Here is a 24561-nt window from a genome sequence, read left to right as displayed (position 1 = left end):
GCCGGCTGTTGTGGAGGGGGGGGGGCATCCGCGGGGGGGCGGGGACGCTCTCTCATTGACGGTACACAGTGTGAGAAGAGCATTTATGCAGGTGAACACCAGGAAGGCGGCTGGCCCAGATGGAATAACAGGACGCATACTCAAGTCCTGTGCTAACCAGCTAGCCCCTGTGTTCACCACCATATTTAATCGATCCCTGAAGGAGTCGGTGGTCCCTGCCTGCTTCAAGATGTCTATCATTAACCCGGTACCAAAGAAACCCTCCCCAGCAGGTCTCAATGACTACAGACCGGTGGCACTCACCTCTGTGGCCATGAAATGTTTCGAGAGGCTGGTCAAGGATCATATTTGTGCCTCCCTCCCCAGCGATATGGACCCTATGCAATTTGCATACAGGCCAAACGGGTCCACTGACGATGCGGTCTCCCAAGTACTGCACAGCACCCTCTCTCACCTGGACCGTCAGAAGGGGGGCTATGTGAGACTGTTGTTCATTGACTACAGCTCAGCGTTCAACACCATAGTCCCCACCAGACTGGTGGACAAGCTGATCGAGCTGGGTCTGAGCGCCTGGGTATTGGACTTTCTGAGTGAAAGACCCCAGGCGGTCAGGGTGGGGGGTCAGACCTCCAACACCATCACCCTGAGCATCGGGTCCCCCCAGGGCTGTGTTCTGAGCCCCCTGCTGTACTCACTATACACACACGACTGTGTGGCCAAGTTCAGCTCCAACTCCATAGTGAAGTTCGCAGACGACACGGTGGTGGTGGTGGGGCTGATCTCGGACAACGACGAGAAGGCCTACCGGGAGGAGGTTGAGGTACTGGAACGCTGGTGCCAGGACAACAGCCTGCTCCTGAACATTGGTAAAACCAAGGAGCTGATTGTGGATTATAGGAGAGGACAGCAGGAGACACACACACCACTGAGGATAAACGGGGCCACCGTGGACAGGGTGAGCAGCTTTAAGTACCTGGGGGTCCACATCTCAGAGGATCTGACATGGTCAACACACATAGACACAGTTGTAAAAAAGGCGAAGCAGCGCCTCTACCACCTGAGACAGTTAAGGAAGTTCAGAGTATCGGAAGATACTCCAGTCCTTCTACTCCGGAGCTGTAGAGAGCATCTTGACTGGAAACATCACTGCCTGGTATGGTAACAGCACGGCACAGGACAAGAAGGCCCTACAGAGAGTGGTGCTCTCTGCCGAGCGTACCACGGGTATTGCACTACCTCCCCTGCAGGTTCTATACAACAAGAGGTGCAAATCCAGAGCCTGCAGAATAATGAAAGACCCTCACCACCCCAATAACAGCCTGTTCCAGCTGCTGAGGTCAGGCAGACGCCTGCGAACACCAGCTACTAGGACAGAGAGGCTTCGGCTCAGCTTCTTCCCCCAGGCCATCAGAGCCTTGAACAATGAACACTGAGGGTCACAGAACAAACACTGAACCCTACACACACAAGCACACACATGACACACACGCTGTGCACGCTCGCACACTAGCAGCCACTTTAACATGAGAAAGCACTCACTCATGCTGCACACGCCCACACTTATGGCCACAAAGAAAGGTCACTTTAAAAATAGTATAGTAACAGTGTATTGCACTACCTAGGGACCTAGCATGTCCTTCATGCTCTGTAAATAACTATGTACAAATACCGTGATGTCCCACTATGTTACCTGTTTATTGCACAATGTTGTCTATTGGATTCTATTATATGTTGTACTACTGTATTGCACATCGTTGCGGGCAAGACCACCCGCATTTCATTGTATACTTGTATGCCGTGACAAATAAAACTCTTGACTTGACTTGACTTATACAAAAAAAAAATATATATATTTTTTATGAATAATTAAATATCGATATTGCGGGAAATGAGTATTGAAACCATTTTAAATATTCAGAATCGATATGTATCGAAAAATCGATATTTTTGACAACACTACTGTATACTGTATATATACTGTAGGGATTAGGGGTGGGACGGTTCACAAAATGGACGGTTCGGTTCGTATCACGGTTTTGGGGTCACTGTTTTTGGTTCGGTTCGATATACGTACATTTTTACAAAAAAAATGTAACACTCAAATCTAAACATGCTTCTCATTTATTAAAAAAAAAGTGTTAGTGTTTACAGCCTTAAATAATGTTTGGCACACAAAGACCTAACTGACTGAAAAATATAGGCTACATTTGTCAAAGTATTAACTTAGTGCAAACAAACAATATGCTCAGCCAGCACTAGACTTTCCTTTCTTTAATATAAACACAAAAAACAATGTCAACCATGTTTAAATTCCCTGATTGTCAGTTCTTAATGGAAATATTAGTTTTCGGCTTGAAATTAAAGTGCAGTATTTGAAATACAATGAAAGGAATATGGCTGGATTTCTTATAAAAGGGAAAAGTGTCAGTTATTTAAAATAAATAAATAAACAAATTAGAAGGCCATCAATATACATGGCAGCATACATCAAACTAACACACACCCACTGTACTGTTTAAAAACAACACTGCTCTGTTCATTCTATTTTTAAAATACGTACATTATCTGTCTACATTTATTTAGACTAACATTATTTAAATATTGAGTGCAACTGTGGTGGATTACGTAATTCGGTGAGTTGGAACTATATGGGTTGGCGGGTCCCCACGGACATTTTAGCGTGTGGGACCTTCAGCTCCGGTAACGTTGGGAGGAGTTCATAACATCAACAAGCAGCACGAAAGCGGCAATAGTCCCGGTTGGAGTTAGTAAAACACAGTTGTATGTTAGCCTTCTTGGATGTTTAATAAACGCCTATCATTGTCTTTAAACACCCCGCCTCTCAGACTCCCATTTCCTCCTCTGCTAGCTAGTAGCTACGGTAACATTTCATTGACTGTATTAGCTGGCGGGCTACCATAGTTAAAACGTGCGTTGTGTTGTACAAACTGCTAACGCTATGGCAAGATGTGTGTAGGCCTATGTAATGTTAATGGCTATGTTTTTAAAGTCATAATGAAGATTGATTTATATTGTGCTTGCCATTTTTACACAAACTGACTAGCACCTGATTTTTTTTATTTGCGCGTCATCTGAACCGTACGATACACAGACGCCCCGAACCGTGGGGGTCGTACCGTACGGTACACGGTTCGAATGCGTATCGTCCCACCCCTAGTAGGGATGTAACATCATCAGCTTAAAAAAATTAACCGATAGGCTACTGCTTATGACCGCAAGTGGGTGTTTCTTTATATAAGAAAAATACGTAAATGTAATTAAACCTTGGCATTAAAAGGTCTTAATCTGAATTTACTAATGCCTGTAGACACAAAAAATCCGGTTGTGGGAGGGATCTGGGGTCACGTGGAGTGTGTTATACGAAATAACAACGGCTAACTTGACTGTTTCAGAATCAAGATATTTGCATTGTATAAAATGTATTATTGCTAGGGATGTCCCGATCAATTTTTTTTGCTCCCGATCATGTGATTTTGAGTATCTACCGATACCAATCTTTCCCGATCCGATCTAAATTTTTTTTTTAAATGTAAATAATTTCTTTCTTCCATCCCAATTTCCCCTCACCAATTCTTCCTTCAATTCTCCCCTCCCTCGAACGTTGCTAGACTATGCCTCCCAGGCTCCCACTGGTCGGCTGCAGTGAGGACCAAGCCTTGCATCACGTGTCCCCTCCGGTACATGAGGAGGCAGCTGTCGCATCTTTTCACCTGAACAGCGCAATCTCTCAGTGGCAAGGAGTAATGCGTGGGAGGCTCACGCTGCCCCCGATACTTCCTGATTCTGCAGTACAGGCGCACCAACCGACCTGTAGGAGTCGCTGTCCACAACGTCCAATCCCCACCCACTGGCTTTCCCACCCCTAACACTGCCAATGGACCCATCTCAAACCCTGCCCTCTTTTCTTGATCCTCCAATCACAACTGTCGAAGCGACAGTTGTGATTGGAGGATCAAGAAAAGAGGGCAAGGTTTGAGATGGGTCTATTGTGTTAGTATGAACGACCAGCCAAGCCAGTAGCAATGCCGAGAGCTGGGCTCGAACCCAGCATCTCCTGCGTTAGTGGCGAGCGCCTTGCCATTAGTAACCGATTTGACGCATTTGTCAGAAACTGGTGAAGCGAGACCGTTGCCTCAATAGTCCCTCGAGGGGCTCGAGGTGGCTCGAGCGCCGGTGGCTCACATTACATTCACCCTGAATGTTGACGTTATCCAGGTGAAAAGTTAACTTCATTCAAACGAGGCATTGCAACCGGAGTAATCTAACAACTGAACTGAAACTAAGGCCTCAGTATGAGTTTAAGACGTGAACATGGTCATGTTTGTTTATATAAAAAAAAATCCAGATTAAAAATAAATAAATAATAATAATTCTATCCCGATTTTCTGAAAATCACCGGATCGGGACATCCCTAATTAATTTATTTTTTTTATCTTTAAAAAAATTATAAAAAATGTATCATCTGGTGATCCCCACTTTGGGAACCACTGCTGTATATGGCCGGTCCCTGGTCAAAGTTGGGAATACATCCATAGGGAAATCTTTTGGTCCAGAGATTGAATACTTTGCAACATAGATACAATATTCTTAGGTCTCTAGATGTGTGAGGTTATGAATTTACGCTTGTGGATGGTGTGGAGTGCATGACGGATCGCTACATTATGTTGATCCACCACAATGGAACACATTAAATAGCTTACATAAGTATAACCAGCTAGCACAAACGTTTGCTTTTTTTTTGTTTAGAAAAAGCTCACACCAACTTATGAGGCTGTAACTGAGTGGCAAGACTACTAAAACGAAAATGCTCAGACTTGTAGTTGACTAAAACTTGACTAAACGAAAAATAGATAAAGGTGACTAAATATGATAAACGAAAAAGAGCATTTGAGACATGACTAAAATAAAAAATAGCTGACGAAATTAACACTGCTCCCTAGATGCAACACTGAACGGCACAGGTTCTTCATTCCGACAGCCATCAGACTCTATAATGCATCACTGTGCCTCACTGAGCACAGGGCAACGGTACAGTCTGGCATAATCTTCCTGGACACTTTTTACACTTATTTAGGGCCCTATGGAATCCGCGATCGCAGAGGATTTCACGGAATTGAGGTAGGCGAGACAGCACCCCCTAATAGGGAAAATAAATACTTGAATAGATATCACTATGAAACTTTCCCAGTTTCATATAAACTAAGAAAAAAAATATTAAAAAAAATATTAAAAAAGAGTAGCAATAATTAGGGATGATCCGATCAGGGCCGATCGCGTGATCGGATCGGGACATCCCTAATTATTGCTAATCTTTTTGTCTAATGACTCCAAAATGATTGTCCCTGTCTATACTGTGGAGACGGAAATAGAATCGAACCAGGAACCTTCTGATTACCAGACGACCGTTCTACCTCCTGAGCCCCTGAGCGCTTGCTGTTTCCCTTTGTGTTGTGCATGCGCCGCCATCTTGGGTCAATAGGAAGGAGGATGTAATTACAGAGGAAATCAGAAAGTGGGCAAATACTTTTCCATGCTACTGTAAGTACTTAGTTGCTGTCTCCCTCTGCTCCAGATCCACCCAGCGACCTACTGATAAATAAGAGAGAAGAGGCCCAGGACACACTAGACCCAACCATGGATATTTCCACTGGGCTGAAGGAGGAGCCCACAGATCAGGATATCAGTATGTTACTTTTCTTGTTCTTGTCTTTATTTTCTCTTGTTGTCTTTCCTCTGTTGCAGCACAGTTGTCTGTGTCCATAGCTTTCCCTCCTCTCATTCTTTCCATAAAGCCCCAATCTGTGATTTTCCTTTACCATAATAAAGTGAGGTATTTTAACATACATTCTTGAAGAGTCTGATAGATGGAAAATAAAATAATAAATGTGTTTCATTACTCTTTACAAAGGGAATAGCTTTGACTGTCTTGCACTAGCCGGTAGACCCTCCTGTATATCAGGGGTTCCCAAAGTTTTCAGGCCGTGACCCAGAGCCACGACCCCCACTATTATGGGAGGTAAAAAAAATATATATTTATTTTGTAATTTTTGTTTTTATAAATGGAAATGTATGGTTGAAACATGCAAACGTTCAAACTAGGGGTGGGAATCACCAGTTTCATCACGATACGATACAATATCGATTCTTTGGACAACGATACGATATTATCCGATATCACACAGTCTGCCACGATACGATACGATTAGATTCAGGTGCCTGCGATTGATATGAGACGATATTATATGCCCATTTAACACAATAAGTAACATTTAAATCACCAAAAAAAAGGCAATGGAAATATCATTTGACATTTTTATTTTTGAGCTCTTCCAGACATTTAAATGAAAAACAATATTGTTTTCCTCCTGTTCACTGTTTTTGGTTAGTTTTTCTTTTTTTTCGATATTAATATCCTATTCACTGTCAGAGCTGTATTAAGGTGCAGTACCGGCCAGATCCTGTTAGTGGGGCTATCCCGAGAATGCACCCTCCTTCCCAGTGCCCACTTCTCTCTGCCTATGGCTCTGGGTTAGCTTGTTAGCTTAGGCTAACGTAACGTTATCTTCGATCTTTAACGCGACGTGGGCATAATGGAGTGGCGAGGATTGCAAAGCAGGTTAGATGCATTGGACCCGTTGCAGAATAAAACAGCAGGGACATGTTTTGGGTCACAGAATAGGCACACTAGTCTTGCTCTAGTGACGCTCTAGACGCTACTGCTGTTGATGTTAAACGGAGTTTCACAACACTGGGCGCGGGGCGATGACGTCACCATCGCCGGATTTTCAAAATAAGAGTATCGCAATATGAATCGATCTTTTTACGTTGCATCGATCCTATTTGATTATTGATAATAGATCGATCTGGATCGATGTATTGTCCCACCCCTAGTTCAAACACACACACACTAATAAGCATTGGAGGCTTTTAACCAGGGCCCGACTGGGGAAATCATTCGGGCCAGGAAATATAGTGCGAAATATAGCCCCAGTCAGGCCACTTTTTAAGCAGGGGGTCTGGGGGTCCCCCACCAGGAAATTTTTTGTTACAAAGACTTAATTTTTCTGCATTCTGGTGTAGGAATCTTTTTATTTGTACCCTTTAAATGCCAGTGTTTGTGATGGCATCACAAATTATTGTTAAAAAAACAGGCTAGCAACAAGTGCCTGCGATCGATATGAGACGATATTATATGCCCATTTAACACAATCAGTAACATTTAAATCAACAAAAAAAAGGCAATGGAAATATCATTTGACATTTTTATTTTTGAGCTCTTCCAGACATTTAAATGAAAAACAATCTATTGTTTTTAATACAAATAGACCTCCTGTTCACTGTTTTTGGTTTGTTTTTCTTTTTTTTCTCTATTATCTTATTCACTGTCACAGAGCTGTATTTTGGCTGGAAAAGCCGTCCAGATCCTGTTAGTGGGGCTATCACGAGAATGCACCCTCCTTCCCAGTCCCCACTTCTCTCTGCCTATGGCTCTGGGTTAGCTTGTTAGCTTACGCTAATGTAACGTTATCTTCGATCTTTAACGCGACGTGGGCATAATGGAGTGGCAAGGATTGCAAAGCAGGTTAGATGCATTGGACCCGTTGCGGAATAAAACAGCAGGGACATGTTTTGGGTCACAGAATAGGCACAATAGTCTTGCTCTAGTGACGCTCTGTGTGCTGTTGATGTTAAACAGAGTTTCACAACACTGGCCGCGGGGGCGATGTCGCCGGATTTTCAAAATAAGAGTATCGCAATATGAATCGATCTTTTTACGTGGCATCGATCCTATTTGATTATTGATAATAGATCGATATATCGATCTGGATCGATGTATCGTCCCACCCCTAGCAACAACACTGATTTAGATGGATTTTCAGTTTTTTTGTAATGTCAGATTGAAAATAATACTCACTCTTACCATACGGGACTAAATTGTCCTCTTTAACACTTTGGTTGCCATGGGTTAAATTCATGATATACCATAGGTTGCCGGCTCTATTTGTCTATGGAGAAGTACCCCTTCTTTGCATGGCTATAACTTTTTAAATTCTATTGCTACATTGCCATTATTAGGGCCCATTCAAAGTCCTATATGTATTGTTCATTGTGTAGCAACGTTAAACTTTTTCATTCACATATTCATAGAGTATGGTCTAATGTATAAGTATGTTTTCATCTCTTTCTGCAGCTTTCTCCAGAACGTGATCTATAGCCCCAAATACATTATATTGATGATGCAATACAGTTTTATGGCAATCAGCGCGATATAAAAAATTCCAACTAGACGTACTTCTAGAAGTTACTACACGTCATCTGATGTTGACCGGATGGGCTAGGGGGCGTTTATAATTCCGTGGGCAGCGTTATACCAATCATCTAATGTGGGTCAAATGTTGATAATATCGAAGACGGTAACTTTACACGCTAAAACTCACCCCAGTCTCCGCGCGCCGTTGGGCGATCATCGTAGAGTAGAAATTTTATCATTATGGGATGTCGATTTACCCGGTCCATCTCCAGCTTGTATAATGGTATATACGCCCAAATCATGTTTATCGAGTTATTGGCAATTGATCGCTGTGTATTGTGACGAGCTAGAATGCCGGGACCTATAGCGAGTGCCCGGAAGTAATACGGCCGTCCAGCACAACCTCTATGGCACTTCCTGTTAAGCGATTGCGCCGATCGGCCACCAGATGGCGCTCCTGAACCGCCAGAGAGCTCAGTGGGTCCTCCTGGTGGATCTCAGGCCAGCGGAGGGGAAATATGAATCCGGTCCCAGATTTTTTAAATATTGATATCAAAGACGCTGTAAAGCGTCTTCGGCAACTTGAGCATGGCCGGGAATGACGTGTTTAAGCGTTTCCCGGCACCCAAAGTGTTAAAAACGCCATTAAAAATATTACTATATGTTGAAATGCCACTTTTTCTTTCATAAATCTTTTAATCAACTTCAGCCCTGATACTTTAAATGCCAGTGTGTGTTATGGCATATATTTGCAATATATCAAATGCAAAGTAGATTTTTCTGGGGGGGATTATTACAGGCTAGCATGTGTCGATGATTAGCAACAACACTGATTTTGATGGATTTTGTTTTTTGTAAGGGTCCCGCCTCCACCAATCGCATGCGGCTCCCTTTGTGTTTGTGTGTGTGTGAGCGAGAGAGAGATAGTTCTCCAACTTGTGTGAGTTGCAGTGATCTCCTGGTTGTTCCCCACCTAGGTTATATAACTATTGCGCCGCTGCAACTAGAAACACTGGCCTGGCCTGCTTCTAAGTTTAGTGGCCTGACTGCATTTTTTTTTTTTTTTTTTTTTTATATCTTTAAAAATAAAATAATTATTATCATCTGGTGACCCCCACTTTGGGAACCACTGCTGTATATGGCCGGTCCCTGGTCAAAGTTGGGAATAAATCCATAGGGAAATCTTTTGATCCAGAGATTGAATACTTTGCAACATAGATACAATATTCTTGGGTCTCTAGATGTGAGGTTATGAATTTACCCTTGTGGATGGTGTGGAGTGCATGACGGATCGCTACATTATGTTGATCCACCACAATGGAACACATTAAATGGCTCACATAAGTATAACCAGCTAGCACAAACGTTACCTTTTTTTGTTTAGAAAAAGCTCACGCCAACTTATGAGGCTGTAACTGAGTGGCAAGACTACTAAAACGAAAATGCTCAGACTTGTAGTTGACAAAAACTTGACTAAACGAAAAATAGATAAAGGTGACTAAATATGATAAACGAAAAAGAGCATTTGAGACATGACTAAAATAAAAAATAGCTGACGAAATTAACACTGCTCCCTAGATGCAACACTGAACGGCACAGGTTCTTCATTCCGACAGCCATCAGACTCTATAATGCAGTGCTTCTCAAACTTTTTCTGTCAGGCCCCCCTTTGGCGGACCAAAATATTTTGGGCCCCCCCCCTCGCCACAACAAAATAGTCATGAAATGGGCCATGTTTAAATGTATTGAAATAACACCAATATCGTGACCTTTCAAATTGACAACACCTTCCCTCGCGAGAGCCACCTTGCATCGCTGTGAAACAGCACTGCAGAATGGTCAGCTCCCATCTCCTCACACAGCGCAGAGAACAGGCGCGCTTTCAGGGGTCGGGTTTTGATGAAATTTACCATGTTTATAACTTCTGTCAAAACCTCATTCAGCTCAGGGCTAAGCTGTCTTGACGCTGGCGCCTCTGTGATTTTACAGTGCGTCCATTGCGCGTTTGGCGAGACCCCCTTGATGAGCGCCTGTAGCCCCCTCCTTTTCCCTGCGCACCGTCAGAGCAAAAGCCCACACAGTTCTCCCATTTCAGTCCATGTTCTGTCAGGTAACGGTCAATAATTTTTAAGAGCTCATCAGCTGTCGCTCTGTTTTTGACATATTTGCAAAACAGCAGATCTTCACTCAGTGACTGGGAATTTACAAAGCGAACATAGGAAATAAGCAAACAGTCTTTATTGCTGTCAGTCTTTGACAAGGCAACACGCATGTCATCCTCAAGGCTCAACTTGGCAACACCTTAACTGCTGCATCATGAGATACTTGGTACTCGGAGAGAGAGAGAGAAATGTTCGCGCTTTTCCTCGAACCACTTGCTATCGCACTAAGGACTAACCAGGACATCAAAGGGGTAATAGCGGGACAGGTGGAACTATTTTTATATGCTGATGATATCTTATTGGTATCCAGCAATCCCCAAACAGCAGCTGGGGTCATTGGAACTGTTATCGAGTCCTTCTCAGAAATATCTGGATACACAATCAACTGGAGCAAATCAGAAGCAATGCCTCTCTCTAAATGCTGCCCCTCTGATATCAGGAGGGGATGGCAGTTCAGGTGGATGCCGTCAGGGTTGATATATTTAGGAATAAAGCTGATCCCAGGTCTGAAAGAGATAGTACAAGCCAATATTGCCCCTATAATCGAACACGTTAGTGCTCTTACCCAGAATTGGGCCAAGATGAATATGTCCCTCCTTGGGAAGGTAAACTTAGTAAAAATAATATTGGCTCCCAAATTAAATTATATCCTATATATGCTGCCGCTAACCCTCCCAACTCAGTTACTCAAACAATATGACAAGATAATTAATGTATATTTGTGGGGGGGCAAAATGCCGCCATTTGGTCGGGCCAAAATGTATGCAGCAAAGGAAGATGGCGGCTTATCCCTGCCTAAGCTAGACTGGTATCACTATGCGTTCTCACTCTCCCAGCTCTTCAAATTGAACCACTCGACTGAAGAGGCACCTGCTTGGGTCAAGATGGAGGAGGAAATGGTATATCCCTCATCTCTGGAATCCTTCCTGACACAATCAGACGGACTTATACCTTTTAAGAACCCTCTACTGCCATTTGCCAGGGAAACTTGGAATCAATCGCACAGGCTGACTAGTGATAACTCATATCGAACTACACGAGCCTCTATATGGTTTAATAAAAAACTAAAGATTGGTAAGAAATCAGTCATATGGGAGGACTGGATTAAAAGGGGGATACATGTACTAGGTGATATAGCCGGGGAAGATGGGGTATTACCTTTTGAGGATATTAGAAAGGACTTTGGCATAGATAATAAAAACTTCTATAGATTCCTGCAGATTAGACATTGTATATCGTCATCAATGGTTGGGGCAAAATGTGGCCCGATTACTGCAATTCAAGAAATATTTTATAAAGGATGGCGTAGGAAAGGCGGTGCGTCAAGATTCTATGATGTTATAAGGGAACACAATGCACCCAAATTGGTGGGTCTGAGGTTGAGCTGGGAGACCGATGTACGTGAGGATATTACTGAGGAAATATGGGAGAAGCTGGTGTCCAAATGGGGTAAATTCTCGCGGGAGGCACAATCACAACTTATCCTTTACAAAGTTTTAAACAGAAGCTATTGGACGCCTAGTAAACTGGCCAGACTAAAATTAAGAAACAGTGACATCTGCTGGAGATGTGAGAAGGAGACATGTACTCTACTACATATGTTATACGAATGTGAGAGAGTTCGGAAAATGTGGGATCAAATTGTGATATTCCTAAGTAAAGTTTTGAATGTAAAGGTGAATAACTCCCCAATGGAATGTGTTTTGGGTATAGTACCGAAAGAGATTAAACTGTCGAAGTACCAAGGAATGTGGTATAGAATGGCCATGATATCAGGTTGTAGAATTGCCTTACGACATTGGAAATCACCCATTGATATTACTTTTAAAGAATTGATGGAACTAATGTTCCGGACAGCATCATATGAAAGGGTAACATATAGAGTCGCAGGGAGAGAGGATATCTTTGCTGAGGTATGGGACAATTTTCTACACCTGACTGAACGGTCTGGGGATGAATGATTAAGGTGGGGTTTCAGTATTATCAATGATGAAGGTGAAAAATAGGATCTGACCTGATGGTATCTATACTTTATATTGTATTATGTATGTATATACATATATTGTATGTCCGAATGGTGTATCTATGGAATGGCCACTTTCTCTATCACACTCTCACATACGCATATCTAGCCGCATACGCATGTCTAGGACACACATACTCGTATGTGTACATAACTGAATTACACACACTCATATGCACATGGCTGAGATATACATGTCAGAGGCACACATACATGCATATACTCACATGTAGGAAGCAGGCATATACACACGTACTTATTAGAGTTGTTCCGATACCAGTATCGGAAATGCCGCCGATACTGCCTAAAATGCTGGTATCGGCGAGTACCCTCTAATAATGCGCTCCGATACCATATGACGTAATTTATCAACAACACTGCGGTCTGCTGAGTGAGCATTATAAAACAAACGTGTTTTTAACCGACCGTGAATTAAAGTGTCAATGCTGTTTGTCATTTTAACAGCAGATACTTTCTTAAATGCCATCCTCCCGACAGAGCGGTGTTGACGGGGAGCTCTGATGCGTTCGCTTGGTGGTGTTATTAGCATTGAACAGCTAATCGAAAGCTAGCGTTAACTACGAAAAAGAAAAAGACAAATCTTGGATGTTGCATATTATGCTGTTGAAAGATGTCTCGTGAATATTTGGAAGATTTGTGCAAAAATATCAAAATAAATCAAAATAAAGTCTATTCAGCTATGCACAGTTCACGCAGGAGGCAAATGTATTCCTAATACCATTATTTATTGTTAACTTTTGTCAGACACAGCCACAATGTACAAAGGGGTAGCACTAGAACTAGCAAACTCTTCCACACAACTCATACAATGCAAGGGGCATTGAGAACATAATAACTAACATTCTCAGAAAATTAAGCAAATGTACTTAATTCACACTCGCACTCTCTTCTCTCTCACACTCACTCTCTCACACTCGCTCTCTCACACACACACACACACACATACACAGCAAGCAATTGTCCTTCATTCTCTCTCTCTCACACACTCCCTCACACACACACACACAGCATGTTGCTGTCCATTGACAACTCGCATAAGCAGGGCCGGACTGGGGAAATAATTCAGGCTGGGAGATATAGTGTGAAATATAGCCCCAGTCAGGCCACTTTCTAAGTGTGGGTCCCCACCAGGAATTATTTTGTTACAAAGACTTAATTTCCTGCATTCTGGTGCAGGAATTTTAGAAATGTTACCCTCTAAATGCCAGTGTTTGTGATGGGCATCACAAATTATTGTTAAAAAAAAAAAAAACATATTCAATAGATTTTCTAAATGTCAGTTTGTGTGATGGCATCACAAATTATTGTTAAAAAAACACAAAGTAAAATATTTTCAATATATCAAATGCAAAGTACATTTTTCTGGGGCGGATTATTACAGGCTAGGCATGTGTCAATGATTAGCAACAACACAGATTTAGATGGATTTAGTTTTTTGTAATGTCAGATTTAACAACTCTTTTCAGAAAAGTGGGGAGTATTTCATTTTTTATCTGACATTACAAAAAATCAAAAAATAAAAATGGTTATGATCAGGGCTGAAGTTGAATAAAAGATTTATGACTTAAGACTGCATTACTCTCTGTCACAGTGATCTCCTGGTTGTTCCCCACTTAGGTTATCTAACTATCGTGCAGCCGCAACTAGAAACACTGGCCTGGCCTGCTTCTTTTTTTTGTATCCACTTTTTCTCCTATTTTCTGTATTTTCCTCCCATCCCAATTTAGTCATTATGCCAATTCCCCCATCCCCTTCCTGGTTGTTGCACGCATGTGCCCCCCACTGGTCGGTCTAGGGAGCCCTGAAGTCCATCACATGCTTCCTCCGATACATAGGAGACAGCCAGCAGCCTCTTTTCACCTGACAGTGCTGACTCTCATTGGTGAAGTGTAACGCGTGGGAGGTCACACTACCTTCACCATTTCCCTCCCTTGCTGTGCAGGCGCCCTGACTGACCTGTAGGAGTTGCTGTTTACAACGACCAGATTACCACCCACCGGCTTCCCTCCCGCTGACTCTGCCAATTGAGCCAGTATGCCGACCGGCCAAGCCGGAGGCAACGCTGACAGCCGGATTCGATACCAGTGTCTCTGCAGTGGTAGACAGACACTTGGTCCGCTGTGCTACCCGGCCGCCCTTTGGCCTGGCCTGCTTCTAAGTTCAGTGGCCTGACTGATTTTAAATTTTCTAAAATTTATTTTATTTATATATATTTATTTTTAATTTTTCAAGTACCACCAAGTACCACCAGTGGTACGCGTACCACAGTTTGAGAACCACTGCCATAGACGGTTCCGTGTGTGAATTACATTAATCCACCACCGTTTCACAATTACTGTGTTGCACTCGATATTTAAATAATGTTAGTCTAAATGTAGACAGACAATGTACGTATTTAAAATAGAATGAACAGAGTAGTGTTGTTTTGAAACAAGAGGCCTACAGTGTGTGTTAGTTTGATTTATGCTGCATTTTATATTGATGGCCTAGGGCTGGGCGATATAACTATAACGATATATATCGTGATATATTTTAATAATCGATATCGAATATAGAATTTTATTTATTTAAAAAAAAAAAATTACCTGCAACAGGGCAGTTTTAAAACCAGAGACAGTGGACAGACTTGTCTTTCTTGCCTGCAACTTAAAGTAATGGCTTTGCTTGTCCAAATGACAACACTGACCAAATTGAGATTTATTTTTCTCTTGTCCATTTATTTTGTTTGCTTTCTAATTTAAAATACAGTTTGAAACCGTCTGTACACAGTAGGCTATGTGTGCTAGCAGAGCTAGACTCCAGTCACGAGTCACGGTGCACATGTGCGGTGGGTTGTCCACCAAAAAAGCGCCAAAAGATCGAAAAGAAACTAGCAGAGCCAGAACGGTTCAACTCCCCTGGAGCCACAGCCAGCAGAGAAGCCGGTTTACTTTAGCTTTTAAACCAGCTGCATCCTGAGAACTGGAGTGTGAGGGGATGTAACACTAAAGATGGCGTCAACGACAAAGAATTGCTGCAAAATAAACATACATCTGTTGTTTAAAAAGATTTATTTTATTTTATTTTTTAACTTATAACATTTTCGATAATTATCGATATCGAGTGATATGATAACATTATCATATCGTTATCGCGATATGATTTTTTGCCATATCACCCAGCCCTATGATGGCCTTCTAATTGTTTGTTTATTTATTTTAAATAACAGTGACACTTTTCCTTTTGATAAGAAATCCAGCCAAATTGTATTTCAAATACTGCACTTTAATTTCAAGCGGAAAACTAATCTTTCCATTAAGAACTGTATGTATATCGAACCGAACCGAAAACCGTCACCACAAAACCGTGATACGAACCGAACCGTGTATTTTGTGAACCGTTCCACCCCTAATATCAGTATGTTACCTTTCTTTCTCTTATCTTGATTCTGTCTTCTCCTTCCTCTGCTCTATCATATTTGTATGTCTCCATAGCTTTGTCTCTCATTCTTTCATTTCATCAAACTCTGTTCACATGTAGCCTAACTATTTGGTGCACTTTATTTTGCTGTCTCCCTCTGCCCCAGATCTACCCTCAAATTCATATCTGCTACCAAGAAACATGTCTAACATGCCAGAAATCAAAGCAAAGTGACTTGATTTGCTGCATTTCTCACATGTTAAAATGTATTATATTGCTAATCTTTTTGTCTAATGACTCCAAAATGATGGTCCCTGTCTATACTGTGGAGACAGAAATAGATTCGAACCAGGAACCTTCTGATTACCAGATGACCGTTCTACCTCCTGAGGAGGATGTAATTACAGAGGAAATCAGAAAGTGGGCAAATACTTTTCCATGCTACTGTAAGTACTTAGTTGCTGTCTCCCTCTGCTCCAGATCCACCCAGCGACCTACTGATGATTAAGAGAGAAGAGGCCCAGGACACACTAGACCCAACCATGGATATTTCCACTGGGCTGAAGGAGGAGCCCACAGACCATCAGGATATCAGTATGTTACCTTTCTTTTTATTGTCTTTATTTTCTCTTGTCGTCTTTTCTCTGTTGCAGCGCAGTTGTCTGTCTCTGTCTGTGTCCATAGCTTTCCCTCCTCCCATTCTTTCCATAAAGCCCCAATCTGTGATTTTCCTTTACCATAATAAAGTGAGGTATTTTAACATACATTCTTGAAGAGTCTGATAGATGGAAAATAAAATAATAAATGTGTTTCATTACTCTTTATAAAGGGAATAGCTTTGACTGTCTTGCACTAGCCGGTAGACCCTCCTGTATATGGCCGGTCCCTGGTCAAAGTTGGGAATAAATCCATAGGGAAATCTTTTGGTCCATAGATTGAAGACTTTGCAACATAGATAATATTCGTAGGTCTCTCTAGATGTGTGAGGTTATGAATTTACCCTTGTGGATGGTGTGGAGTGCATGACGGATCGCTACATTATGTTGATCCACCACAATGGAACACATTAAATAGCTTACATAACGTTCGCTTTTTTTGTTTAGAAAAAGCTCACGCCAACTTATAAGGCTGTAACTGAGTGGCAAGACTACCAAAACAAAAATGCTCAGACCTGTAGTTGACTAAAACTTGACTAAACGAAAAATAGATAACTGTGACTAAATATGATAAACGAAAAAGAGAATTTGAGACATGACAAAAATTTTAAATAGCTGACGAAATTAACACTGCTCCCTAGATGCAACACTGAACGGCACAGGAAGTCCTTCATTCCGACAGCCATCAGACTCTATAATGCATCACTGTGCGGCTGTGCCTCACTGAGCACAGGGTGACGGTGCAGTCTGGCATAATCTTCCTGGACACTTTTTACACTTATTTAGGGCCCTATGGAATCCACGATCACTGAGGATTTCACGGAATTGAGATATTAACACAGAATTCTAAATTATCGCGGAATGGTGTGGAAATTGCTTAAATTATACATAAATCGGTTTTCATATAAATAAAACTTCACTACGACTAAAAACTGTGACTGCACGGTCTACGGAGAGGCAGAAATGACAGCTACCAAGTCCATTCCGGGACTTGCGTCGACCGTAATGCGAGTCTCTTTCTCTCGGAACGCAGTGCGCGCTTACTTGCGTCGCGCTTACTTGCGTCTCGCTTACTTGCGTCTTTGGAATGACCAGATGAGGTCAGAGGAGTTTGATAGTATTTACTGAGGATAGCCAGATAATGTTATTTAAACTTAAAAAATTATTATACAGAGAGAAGCTTCAGCAAGTACAAAACGCTGCTGACCGACAAAAGAGAATCCCTCACTGAGGAAAACACAAAGCGCCTAACCATCACAATGGTCATGTCAGCCATAGATGGAGAGAAGCATGAACCTTTAACTCAATCTGCGCCAACCACGTATATATACGTGTTTGCTCGCCATGCGTTGAACGGCAATCACATATATACACGTTATTAGATCGTTTGATATTTTTCCTTTAAAGTGCCACTTGCAGGTTAAACCCTACTCTTCAATTATGGGTAGTTTACATCATTGGTATCTAATTTCATTATAATTTTTTTCCCATTTGACGCCGGAAATGCCACTCCGAAAGGGTTAAAAAGGTCCACGCACGAATAACATGTACGGAGCAAATGAAAAAGCTTATCAGACGCTAGCAGGGCCGTGACGTCACTCCAGGCAACTTATGCCTTATGCCCGTCCGGGTCAAAGTACTACTGGCTATCTTTATCTGGCTAACGTTACCCCGCTAACGTTAGCATTATGGCTACTGTCGTGACCATTTTAAATCGGGCATGTAAAAGAGTTTTGGGAACATGTAAAATGAGCAGGTCCTCTTCTCAGACCTGTGGGGCAAAGCACTGCACACGCATCATGCCGGCTAGCAAGCTACACGTCACGGCATGTTGATACGATAGCAGCCCCTCGAATAGCACTCTGTGCATCACAGTCACGAAACGGGCTACCACGATAGCGATTAGCTAACTAACTAACGTTAACGTTACAAGCTCAAACACCTTTTAACTACTACTATTGTCGTGTCCATAAGTTCCCTGGTAGAATACTTGTGAGGACAAAGGTAAAAGAAGAGAGAACCATTTTAAATCGGGCATGTTAGGAGTTTCGAGAATGCTGGGTACCAAGCTAGCTAACTTAGCTACTAACGTTATATACACACAATATGTACAACGACACAATGATTTACATTATTACAAATATGGTAACGTGGTTGTGGCTTTTACAAATAGTGGTTAGCTTTAGAGATGAATGGCTATGATCACGGAGCAATAGTGTTAGGTGAAACAGATACATTTTCATTCATTCACTCCTCGGCTAGTAGTAGCAAGGCTCTCTGCTTCCTGCCACTACCTGCCTGTGACTCTCAGAGTCCCTGCTGCCCTGCACCTGGTGTGACGTCATCATTAAGATGACACACTCACGTTATGAACCATGGATTAAAATATGGACGTGCGTGGTGGTTGTGTTTGAGTCGACAAAAAATGTTTGATTAAAAATGCTAAAACTGGGTAAATTTCGATTTTTTTTCCCCTCTTCATGAAAGTCACCGTTGGCCTAGTCTACATTTTTTATTGAACAAAAATACAACCTGCAAGTTGGCCTTTAATCCCCGCGCTACAGACTTGCCCGAAGCGATCTGAATCACTTTGGCACAGCCACATACGCTTAAAACGAATTATTTTGTATTATTTAACTTTCATTATTATTTAGATATTGCACTGCACTGGCAGTTGAACTGCATTGAACTGAATTAAAAAAAATCATTGCACTGCACTGGCACTTTTGTACGGCAGATATACAAAACATAATTTTGTATTGTTTCTTTTTGGTCAAACTTAAATCCAAAGGAAAAAATATTAAACAGAGAAATCCGAAAACAGGAAAATTAAAAACTGAGAAATCCGAAAAGATGGAATGGATTTCATAGGGCCCTACACTTATTACTAGGGATGCACCGAAATTTCGGCCGCCGAAAGAGTTTTTTTCACCGAAAATATATCACCGAAACAGAAACAACCTGTAACCTAACGCGTGTTGTTGTGATGATGTCATCAAAACGCGGATTCAGTCATTACATGTGCAATGTGAGCTCTTCAGTCCTGAGTTCTGCAGCTTGTGATAACTCCTCTTGGGACTCGGGAGTCGCGCTGTTTCTATGTAAACTCTGCGGCAACGAGTCCAATAAATGCGTCTTTAACATGCTTTATATCCTTATTTACTATATGCCCGTCGCGGTTAATCACTGAGTGATCTAATATGCATATTATTCAGAGCGAGAGGGGGAGGGATTGTGTTTCTCACATTGACGCTGTCTGTCGTGCGTCTACTGTGCCAAAGTCAAGAGAGCACATTCATCTGGGGACTAGAAATGTGCGCTCAGTAGAGCACAGATGTCCGCCATTCTCTCTCTCTCCCTCTCTTTCTCTTTCTCTCTCTCTCTCTCTCTCTCTCTCTCTCTCTCTCTCTCTCTCTCTCTCTTTTTCTCTCTCTCTTATTCTCATTTTCGGTTTTCGGCCAACTGTTTCCTATTTTCGGTTTCGACCAACTGTTTCCCATTCGGTGCATCCCTACTTATTACTGTGCATTTTACTGTATATCTTCGGCTGATTATTTAATATTTTGGAATGTATATACTGTAGGGCTGGGCGATATGGCCTAAATATGATATCATGATATTTTCTGACCTTTCGGCGATACACATCACAATGTTTTTCATTTTTTCCCCAAACAATAATTTTTTTTATGAAACTACTCCATATTTGTATGTCTCTAAATGTTTTGATGAATTGAAAATGGAGGACTCTTATGTAAAAAAGCCGAAAGTCTTTTTCTGGTCTTCATCCTCCAGTCCACTGTTGTTGTATTGAGCTGTACTGTATTGCACCCATTCTGAAATCTGTTAATAAAGTTTTCAATCAATCAGACAAATGTATAGAAAAGCTTTTATTATAACCATATAACAAAAAATTATATTTATGAAAATGTTTTAGCCCTATGCTTGACTTTATTATTTTAGGCATGGCAACAAATAAAATCATAATAATCACCGATATGAACATAGGCCTATTTACTTACTTAAAAAAAGGAAACATCAAGAAATATGTTTCCACCATGCCATGTGTGTTTTTATTTTATAATGCTCATGAGTCATGATTATTGCTGAAGTCTGAGTCATACAATACTCACTGGCTTTCATAACCTAACAGACTAACTTGTCTTGCTCAAGACTTGTTTATGAGTTTTAATAAGAGAGCACTATCTCTCTCAACCAAAGCAATGCATGGTAGACTGCAACAGAATTTTTTGTATTGACAGTCGATTCTGCCAATTACGTCACACCGCTTGCACCCCTCTGCTGTTCTTACCACCAATCGGCAATCGCTTATTCGTTGTTTTACTTCCGGGAAGTCCGCCATTGATCTACACAAGTATCAATAACGTTAGCTCCCCGCCACCCACGAGTAGACTACCAGCGCTCCGCAGGAGTACCAAACAAGGCACGATGATTTTACTGCAACGAATGTTATAATAAAAGCTTTTCTATACATTTGTTTGATTGAAAACTTTTAACAGATTGCAGAATGTTCAGTACTCTGAGCAAAGGAAATAACTGAGATATGAATGACCAACAATGCTAGCTATGGTCGGGTAAATATGCTGATGTTATTGAACATGTAACTATTAGTGCTGTCAATCGATAAAAATATTTAACTCTATTAATCGCATGATTGTCCATAGTTAACTCGCGATTAATCGCAAATTAATAAATTTTTTTTAAATGTTTTACCTTAAACAGATCTTTTTCAAGTTCCAAGTTTTTATACTCTTATCAACATGCGAGTCAACAAATGCTTGCTTTATGTAGCCATTTAACACAAAAGGATGACCCTCATGCATTGCAAATTATGCATCAAATTCAAAACAGTGATGCACAAAATAACTTAGAAAATAATAATTTAAAACAATGAATAAAGTGTGCATGAAATAATAGGGGAAATAAAACGTTAGGAACTTGTTACATTCACCCACACAAGGGCTGATTAATCACACACCCCCCTCTCTCTCTCTCACACACACTCTCCCAGCTCTCTTTCTCTCTTGCCCCTTCCTCATCTCTCTCACCCCCCCCCTCTCTCTATTTCACACACACACACACACACTTCAGAAACAAACATAGTATCAATGAGAGCATCAATAATACACCTGAGTGAAGTCTAAATATTAGTATTTTTTGTGTGTTAATCTTGAGTTAAAAAAAATAGTGGTAACTCATTAATATCGCGTTAACTTTGACAGCCTTAGTAAATCGTTAATGAACTGTACCCGATATTTATATAATATCGTCATATCGCCCAGCCCTAATATACTGTACATACCAGAATGTATATCCCGGACCGTATTTTATTCTTTTTTTATTTAATTTTTTTTAACTTTCCAGCGTTTTTCATGGTCAGACATGACCGACAGAGGAGGAGAGGGTGAACGGGAGAAGAGGTTGGGAAGACATGCGACACATGTGACAAATTATCCCCCAGGAGCGGGAAGCTAACCTGGGGCGGTTATTTGTGACTTTTCAATTTGAATACCTTAACTCATTGGCTTCCAGCCATTAGACGGGCCCCGTGGTAGCACTGCCACGCTTTAAAAGATAGGAGTGTGTCACCTTGTTTGTAGAGCTATTGTGGAAGTCAATAAATGAGACGAGCAGACGGAGTATCGAGTCTCTGAACTTTACTTCCAAACAAATCCAACAGAACCACGGTACACTGTACAGCCACACCCACACCCTTAAGGGCCCGCGTCCATTTACTGCATTTTTATGGCCGCAAGCGTCTTTTTTCAATTGATCCCAATGGGGACAGAGCGTATGCGGCCGCATGCTGCAGCCTATAGGAAATGCGCTGCAGTCTGCTTCTTTTTTCAGCGCCTTTCAGCTTTTTCTTGTGGCCGCACCCAGCGTTTAAAGTTGAACCTTTCTGAACTTTTCAGAGCGATGCGCTGAGCTCATTTTCAGACAACCAATCACAGCCATTCATATCTACCACTCTGTTTGTAACCTGACACCGGAGCTGCCAGCCTGTCTTGGCTGTCTACCCACAAGAGACGGGCCATTGAGATTTGCGACAAAGCACAAATACTCTAATAACTACACGAATACACTACTAAAAAGCTAATAAAAAGCAAAGGGCGAACTGTGGTGTCAGGCAATAACTATATATATAATTAATATACAATAAAGTGTATTAAAATATGCTATGTGCAAAACCGCGGCAGTAAAATAGGTTAAAATTATTATTACAAGATGGCTGTCATGTAGTTGTCGCTAGAGTTCTTTCTCTCTCGTCATCAGGTAGGTTGGTGACTGACAGCTCGTTGCCATAGCTACAAAAGGCTCGCGCTGCGTTTTTTTTTCTCACCGCAAGCGCTCCACCCCAGCACTACCGGCGCACTGCCAGCGTTTTTCAGCTGGAAATGTGAGCTAGGTGGACGCATGCCCTAAGTCAACTCCTCCTTACCACCCAATCAGTGTCCATTCTGAGGTGAGACACCTTCATCTAGTGTCCACCACACTATAACTATATTCTATATTATAGCTATGGATACAATAATATGGCCCATTTGACATCACCTATCTATCTTTCAATATGTGAAAAAAAAAGAAAAAAATCATCCATATGTTCCTGTGTTATACCGTGGTGGATATAAGTATAGTTATAGCGTGGTCTGGGGTAATTCCCGAAAGGCTGAGTAATAGCCTTATTAGGGCTGGGCGATTCTTGCTAAAATGTGAATCACGATTTTTCTCTAACAATTGAGATCACGATTTTCACGATTCTTATTTTTTTCAGTGCTGTACAGTGCAACATATATGAAAAATCGGTCTGTGCGATGAATGAATTTACTGCAGTAGCACACATGGGATAGACGTTCGGTTCATATCGATACTCTTATTTTGAAAATCCTGTGGCAAGTCTCATTTCCGCCCAAGCGCAGCTCCGGCAGCCCATTGACCCCAACAACAACAGCATGTGTAGATGTTACAGCATAGCTCCAGAGTGCGCATTTTGCGACCAGGAAATAGCTAAGTCCCTGCCTTTTTTTTACGCAACATGTCCAATGCATCTAACATGCTTTACATCTTCACCAAAACTAACGTTAGCTGCTAACGGTAACTAAGCTAAGCTAACCTGGCTCAGAGGCAGAGAAAACGGTTCCATTAGTGAGGAAAGGGAGGGGGGGGGAAGCCTCAGGCTCTCTGTCCCTCTCTCTACGTTCAATGATTTTAAGTAGGTGAGGTCAGAGGAGTTTGATAGTATTTACTGAGGATGGCCAAATAATGTTGATATTTAAACATAAAAAATATAATACATAATAAATGTATACATGATCATGCAACATAAAAAAAATCGTAGGAACGGTTTGGGAGCAATGTTCCCCCTAAGGTGTGTGTGTGCGCGCGCGCACATGGCCAAATGCTCCCGCGCACATCTGAAATATGTCGCGCACTGAAACGTTTGTGTAAAAAAAAATAACGTTTGTTTGGATGCACGTAAATCACATGTTCTGGGTTGGCTAGCTCTTGGATACGATCCAACCTATTGCGTGGCACCACAGAGAGACGCTTTAGTATTGGCGTCTGTGATTTACCTACACTTGACACAACACGCAACCACATTTTCACAACTTTTATTTAAAGGGGAACTATTTTTTTAACTTTTTTTTTTTTAGCGTTTATCGCTTTTCTGGTCAAGTATGACCGACAGAAACAGGTTGAAACGGGATGTAGAGCAGGGGAAGACATTCTGAGAAATGACGGCGGGTCCGGGAATCGAACTCGTGTCCCCCAGATCCGTGACGAGCACGGTTTTCCCCGACGCAGAAATAGCGCTGAGATATGCGGTGAGCTACTGGAGCTCCCCAAAGGGGAACTATTTTACTATTTCTTTCACTATTTGGGCACTTTTACACAATTCCTGTGGGTTTATGGAACACCTCTGTAATTTTTTTTTTTTTTAATTCATTGTTTTGTATTTCTAATCAAGTACTCAAAAACAGCATTTTTCTACCTCAAGATCTTAAGCCG

At 41.6% G+C, this 24561-nt stretch overlaps 1 protein-coding gene across 1 annotated transcript in view; it reads left to right on the top strand.

The window, feature by feature from the left end:
* Window positions 1-24561, top strand: part of LOC311232102 (uncharacterized protein) — a 45364-nt gene that overhangs the window by 16129 nt on the left and 4674 nt on the right. The window contains exons 2-3 of the mRNA XM_084318788.1: window positions 5594-5704; window positions 16358-16471. Coding sequence (XP_084174914.1) covers window positions 5656-5704; window positions 16358-16471 — 163 coding nt within the window. The 5' untranslated portion in view covers window positions 5594-5655. The remainder of the gene's footprint in view (window positions 1-5593; window positions 5705-16357; window positions 16472-24561) is intronic.

This window comes from Notolepis coatsorum (genome assembly GCF_963971535.1).
Source record: "Notolepis coatsorum genome assembly, chromosome: 7".
Taxonomy (NCBI): Eukaryota; Metazoa; Chordata; class Actinopteri; order Aulopiformes; family Paralepididae; genus Notolepis; species Notolepis coatsorum.
Note: the sequence above shows the minus strand (reverse complement) of the source record. Positions and strands in the feature narration are given on the sequence as shown.